General features: G+C 35.3%; 1 protein-coding gene across 1 annotated transcript in view; it reads right to left on the reverse strand.

Annotated features, from left to right (window-relative positions):
- Positions 1-1,572: 1,572 nt before the first annotated feature.
- The window catches only part of LOC141430192 (adipokinetic hormone/corazonin-related peptide receptor variant I-like), a 16,055-nt gene continuing 10,240 nt past the window's right edge, over positions 1,573-7,387 (reverse strand). The window contains exons 5-6 of the mRNA XM_074090786.1: positions 4,826-4,842; positions 1,573-1,610 (exon numbers count right to left, since the gene is read on the reverse strand). Of these exons, the coding sequence (XP_073946887.1) occupies positions 1,573-1,610; positions 4,826-4,842 (55 nt within the window). The remainder of the gene's footprint in view (positions 1,611-4,825; positions 4,843-7,387) is intronic.

Raw genomic sequence — 7,387 nt, forward strand, 5'->3', positions numbered from 1 at the left:
TTTCGTTACGATTACGTTACATTTTTACAAAATGCTACGTATTTTGTACATAACGTAACGAAAAAATGTGGTAAAGGGAAGTTCACACAGAAAAATTCTAACTTACACCAGTTTATTATTAGTTTCCAATGACTGCACGCACAGTAAGTTAGTTAGATGGATATTTTGAAGTTAAATAAATTTTAATCTGTAGGTGCAGGGATCGGCAAAGAGAATTGTGGCGAGTTCTGTGTTCACGTCCTGCTACATGCATAGCGTATTTAAAGTGAGAGACAAACGGAGAGATTCACTTACCTACTTAGTTCATTTGTTACCTAAACTTAATAATCATAATAATTTATTTCCAAAACATCTTTTTACATTGTCCACTTAACTAAGATACTACTTCCTAATTGGTAAAACTGTGATTTAGGGTTTTGGCCATTTCTTTGAGGTATTTAATAGCTTGTACAGTCGAAGTCACAAGCATGCTCACAACTAGGTGGTAGGACCTTGTGCAAGGTCCGCCCGGATTGCTACCACCATCTTCCTCGCTAATCCCTTCGTGAAGCAGCAGTGCTTGCACTGTTGTGTTTCGGCGTGGTGAGTAAGACAGCCGGTGAAATTACTGGCACGTGAGGTATCCCATCATAGGCCTCTAGGTTGGCAACGCGTCTGCAATACCCTGGCGTTGCAGATTTTTATGGGCGGTGGTGATCTCTTACTCATTTGATCGTTTGCCATCCAGTCGAATAAAAAAAAACCACATCCAAATTCGTTATGCTTATAAATGTGCACCTTATTGTCAGTGTTAGAGAGCCATGTAAAGATACACTTTTGGAAAGATGTTCGTCAACTAGAGGGTACTTCTACTTCTACATTCTCATGTTTAGCTCTATAGATCTCATATAGGACAGATTTAAGATCAGTATCGTCAGAAAGTTCTAGTAAAACTAAAAACTTCACTTTATTATATGACATGTATTTTTTTTTCATACATACGTTATCTGATGGGAATTTTTACCAGTTTGATCTAGGCTTTATAAAAATTTGCGTTACGTTTTATGGTAACGCCACGTATTTTTTTTATGTTATTTCTATATCACATTGGTTAAAATTCGCGGCCTTACCCACCTACGTATTAAGAAGCCAAGCAATCGTTCAACAAATAACCTAACCAACAAAGAGTTGGAAAACGCCGACTTTGTCACTTCAAAGTTCAATATCTCTAAAACGGCTGTACCGATTTTAATAAAACATGTTTAAGAACCTTTGCTAGAAAATCTGCCATCAAATAAAAAAACCGCATTCGAATCGGTTCACCCGTTTAAGAGCTATGGTGCCACAGACAGACATACACACACACACACACAGACACACAGACATACTTACAGACACACATAGCGGTCAAACTTATAACATCCCTCTTTTTGCGTCGGGGGTTAAAAAGTAAATTTCATCCAAATCCCTCATAACATCAGACCGTATGCAGAATCCGCAGTTTCCACCGGGACTAATGTACAGGGTGCTCTGAAATTCCGCGCATAAAGGCGGCCATTGATCGGAAGGCCTGTTATAAATCACCCGCCGCGTTTACACGTCGGGGCGGGTGTGGTGCATGTCATAAGTATCTGTGGGTACCAAGACGTTGGGTGTTGTGGTATAAGTGTATTGTAATTTACCCTTGAAATGTCGACAAACTTTTAATCGAATCCGTTAAAAGTCAACGATTCCTATTTTTTCATTTAATCGAATATTCATTACCTCGAATGATTGAAACGAGTATTTTTAAATCACCGATTTTTTATTTCTGGAAATATTATTTAATAAATAGTTTATGCGGCAGAACTTCATTTCATATTTTATTATTTCATCGTTTTTGAATGAAATTAATTTTTTAGGGGTCGCAGTTCTAACCAAACCTAACCTACTTTTTTGGTAGCGATTTATTTTTATTGGGTTTGCAGTTCTAACCTATTCTACTTTCCTGATAGCAATTTATTTTTGCTGGGGTTGCAGTTCTATCCTAACCTAACCTACTTTTCTGGTAGCGATTTATTTTTGTTGAGGTCGTAGTTCTAACCTAACCTATTTTCTGGTATCGAAAATACAAACCGAAATATAGATGCATAGAAAAACCAGAAAAATAAGAGCAGCGCTGGGAATCGAACCTAGGTATCGCATTCTGTGCCACGTGCTATACCACTACACCACCACTGGACAGTGATACAGACACGAATTTATCCTATGCAACACATATGCTTGTTTGTTTTCTTATTTAGTCAATTAAGCAGCGACACTAGCGACATGTATGCTGTAGCCCTCATCGAGAAACTTTCAGCACCCCATTGGAACTAACCGCTCACCCGGACAAAAGATGTCGTTATTAAGCAATCAAATTAAGATTGTTTTTTTGGAATCTTTTTGTATGTTTTATTTCAATTCCAAATTTTTTGTGTTCCAAATTGTTTCTATGCATCTATATTTCAGTTTGTATTCTATGGGTTTTACGGGATGACCGTAAAAGTAACAAAAAAATTGCAATTGAAATAAAAAATACAAAAAGATTCCAAAAAACAATCTTTATTTTCTGGTATTTTATAATAATACTTATGTGTCATGAATAGTTGATGAAATGTATTATAAGCAAAAAATAGTCCTTGTTACTGTTATTCTAATAATTGTTTTAATATGTAATGAATAGTCGATGAAGTGAAATTATTCCAAGAGAAAATATTAGTATTGAATATTCGATGAATTGTTTTCGATGTCGACATTTCAAGGGGCACCCGGTATAAGCACGAAGACGTAAGACACGAACGTTTTGTGTACTTTATGGGAATAACTATGGTAATTTCATGAATCGTATCTGGTATTCGATTAAGCTAAAATTTGGTACACTTGTACGAGGTCAGTGACAATACAATAATCGGGTAGTAAAATTCCGGTGGACGGGCCTCGATCGTCTCCGCAGGACAGAACTTTTCAACGGTTAATGGCGTCGATTTGAAATACGGAAAAAGCATGTAGCTACACCCAGTCAAATGTACAGCCAGCAAAAAAAGCCTGTATTAAAATGCTTCTTTTTTTACTATTCTTCAAACTTAAGTACTGAAAATTTTCGGTGAGGCAAAGCATCGTGGGAACGCACTGGTGACTTGTGTTCGGTCAGGTTAATTTTATTTTACGAATTAATAAAAGATAAAATAACTAATTAATCTGTCATCTCCCAGGATAACAGGATCAAAGGAATTTGGACACAAAATTGTGCCTCTGAGAGAGGACAGGTTAATTAAAGTTGATAACTTTGTTAACTTTCTTTAATAAGTAAAACTATTGCCAATAATTATTGTCGCTCATCCCTTGCACCAGCATTCCAAATAGTTGCTGGTCGATTGGCGGAGATATATGAGACGTGCACGATATTTTACTGAAAAATTACATTACAGCGTTCCTTAGACGTCGCCATGAAGCGGGAGTAAGGTTTCTTTCTTTTTGTTCAAAACTATGTCAGATTGAAAATTGTACGGGAAAAATGTTATTGACCCGCGCAAACAACGCTAAGTCGTGACTGTAGTGTAAAAAAATCAAGAATTAGTCAATCTGACTCAACTTAGATTGTATATTATTACAATCGGGTGTGTAACGATTGGTATAACAACTTTTGATATATTTTCACTGGATATAACAACATTTAATATAATTTCATTGGATATAATCACTCAAGGGACATAATAAACTTTTGGTATAACAACAATCAGTATAATTTCATGGCGTATAATGTTCAAATAGTATAATACATTTTTGATATAACGTTTAATGTATATTATGTATATAATAATAATGAATTATAATGGATATAAGTATTAGTGGTATAATGTTTTGTAAGATATAATTTTAAAACTATAGTATTATACAAAAGAGCCGATTCTGGCGCTTCGCCGGCCGCTGCCGCGACACGCTCGTTTTGCTCGCTCGGCTCGCGCGCTGTAAGGTCGCAGTTCCACCTAACACTCCTCCTCGCTTCGCTCGTCGTCGTAACCTAACCTAACCTTCACCAACCTTCCTTAGAGTAAAAGAGGTAAGTAATAATAGTAGTAAGTATTCCAAATTATGCCAATAGTACATTATTACTAACTGAGCTTTATATCGAACAAAGTTATATCCCATGTATGTTATACGTTATGACTGTTAGATTAATAGTTGTTATTACATCTGTTGATAATTATATTACATGAGAATATATCAAATGTTGTTATATCAAAAGTGCATTATATCCTTTAATCGTTATATCCAGTGAAAATATATCAAAAGTTTTTATATCATTATAATCAGACTTAGACTCGTCAATGCCAAATCCAAACTGTGCAATTTTTTGTGTTGTGTGTGCTGGAATTTAGACGTTTTTTTCAAGATAAACGGGTGACCTGCTTAAAGCCGCGGGTTCACGGTGGATGCAGGCCGCTTCCAACCGAAATAACTGAAAGTCTATGGGAGAGGCCTATGTTAAAGAGTGACGTCGCACGGCCGATATGATGATGATATATTTTTATATAATTCATGTTCATATCATGATGAGGACGCTCTGAAAGCGGCGCGTATAATGGTGTATACAGCTACAGCTCAATACATGTCGTACGCTTTTACACAAATATACGGGTAGCTAAATGCCATTCTATTTTTTAAATTAAAATGATTTTACAAAATGTAATTTACTTCCAAATATACACTAATAACTCAAAATTGACAAATGGCTGGTTAGCTCAGTATTAAGAGGTATCGATGTGTATCCCTACCATTCGACGGGTTTCTCACTTAACACTAGATCCAAACACACAACACTTACCGTATGACTCCGCGCACCTGAAACGGAATGACGAGATTCACACACAGAAAAAAGGAACTCATTAAAGGTAACCAAGATCTACATACCGAAATAAATATATCTAGAGGGCATAATACCTTTCATATACGTGGACTTTAACCGTACTGGCTACAATAATTATTTCTCCACGTAAGCAGGAAGTATTTGTCACCGGTGTTGATAAACGGAGGAAGCTCGCAGACCCACCCTTATTGGACATACAATATTAAGTGCAAATTAAGCGATAGTGCTGAGTAGCGGATTATTATCTTCTCGATAAGGGAAAATGCGGTCATATACATAAAGGATACTGCGTAACGGTCTCGTAAAATAATAGGGGATTTTAATTAATTTGTGTATTTGTTACTTTTAATAGTTATCATTTGATTTCAGAACAGGGCAGGAGGATGTTACCATCGATTGCATTTATTTCATGTTTTTTTTATCACGGGACTCTGCCATTTAAACTGATTTGGAAAATAATTTAATATAATGCTTATGTATTATTTCTGCTTGGTCTCATTAAAAAAAACCACACTTGAAGTATTTAAACACTTCAAAGGCATTTTTTGTTAAAAATTGTTTTGATCAATTATCGCTATAATTTCATCAAATGAAAATCAAATGGTCACAAGTGCGGGAACTCAGCTTTCGCAGTCAAATGAAGTACGAGTAAGTTAATATTATAAACAAGGAGTGAAGTGAAAACATCAAGCTCTGTCGAGTTATAAAAACCAACCGAGATAGAATGCAACTAAAGCGAAGGTTTTTGCATAAGCACAATAAAAATGAGCATTTATTTCAGCAAATACAGGACAACACAGTGGCTTATAATGAATGTATAGCTAGTGTATTATCTAAAAGAAAGAAAGAAAGAAAGAAAAACATTATTCGTGACATTTTTACAAATAAAAGAAAGAAAAAAAGGAAATAAATTTTGTCACGAAATGGAAAAGAAAAAAGTGTGTGTGTATCTCTTGAAAAAAGTGTTCACCGACCGCACCAAATCACTTTTTGAGTATGAGTATTACTAATCTAGACTAAGATTAATTACGCATAGGTATCGACCATATAGTTACCTAAAAAAAAACTTAATTTTTGGTACCTCTGGTGAAGACCAAAAAGTTGTTAGAATTACTACTTTTTTAGATTCATTATCCCAGCACGTCCTACTGCTGGGCCCGGCCTCTTCTCAGAATGAGAGAGCTTGGGACGTGGTTTCCACGCGGGACATTGCGGATCGGGAACTTTAGACACACCATTGAATTGCTTCGCAGGTATGTGCAGGTGTCCTTAGGATGTTTTCCTTCACCATAAAGTTCGTGGTAAATATTAAATGTAATTCCGCACACGAATTTCGAAAAGCTCAGAGGTGCGAGCCGGGGTTTGAACCCACGACCCTCTGCCTGAGAGGCCATAGGTTCAACCACTCTGCCACCACTGCTTTTTCGATTGTGTCACGAAAATTATCCATACAAATATATGATTAATTTTCGTCTGAAAATGGAAAAAAATAAAAGTAATAACTACCTCCGTTAAGGTGTGCAACTTTTTGGTCTTCACCCACCTGTGTTATTTAAATCCAACGCAGCTTAAACAATCTCTGGTAGGAATTCGACTTAATTGGTTTTAAGTTCACATTTAATAATTTTGAAATATGTGTCCGCTAATAAAATCCTATCGTTAACAATTAATTAATTCGGACCAATGTAGATATAAAATGGCGTAATGTGGGTATTTCGGTAAATAAAGGCTATAATTTATGTAGGTCGACAGACACCGCATACAAATTGCTAATATTAACGATTTATTGAACTATCTCTGCAGATAAATTAACACATTGGCAGGTTGTATTTTGTTTTCGTTGTGTAGTACATTTTACTGCAAAATCCATTATTCTGTTGTATTCAGGAACCTGACTTTCTACTGAAATTCAATTGAATTCCTACTGAATTAAAACGCTCTATTAAAAAGTCTAAAATAAGTAAAATATCCAGAAAAAGTTTTGTTTTGAGATGTTTCAAAGTGTAAAATATTATGAATTTCCTGATTCAAAAACACAAGACTTTAATTCTGGCGTAATAAATAAGATCGTGGTATCAGATTTTTGAGTGGTTCGAATACATACAATTTTGTATTTGACTGTATTCTAAATAAAAATAAAGTTTTTATTTTTCTTTGGACATGGTATAATTGGCATTGTTTTTCATTTAAAAAAAAACTCGAAAACCATTTCGAGGGATAGGGTTTTTGATCAATTTTATCCTATTCTAATTCAAAAATACTTAAGAGTTACGAATATATAGGCAAAATAATTGTAATCTTAGTTGACCTACAAGAGCAAGTGTCTCGTTTGCCATATCACTTAAATAAAAAATAAAAAATTTTTTTAAGGGATGAATCCTTTACCTGATCAGTAAATCCATAAGTATCTAGGTTATCTATGGTATCTGTCATGCACTCTCCTTTCTCTTTGGTCACGCAGGCCCGTATTACGAAGTGCAAAATTCTAACTTCGTATCTTGCCGTCCCACTGACGGTTAT

Source organism: Choristoneura fumiferana, chromosome 8 (assembly GCF_025370935.1).
Source record: "Choristoneura fumiferana chromosome 8, NRCan_CFum_1, whole genome shotgun sequence".
Lineage (NCBI taxonomy): Eukaryota > Metazoa > Arthropoda > Insecta > Lepidoptera > Tortricidae > Choristoneura > Choristoneura fumiferana.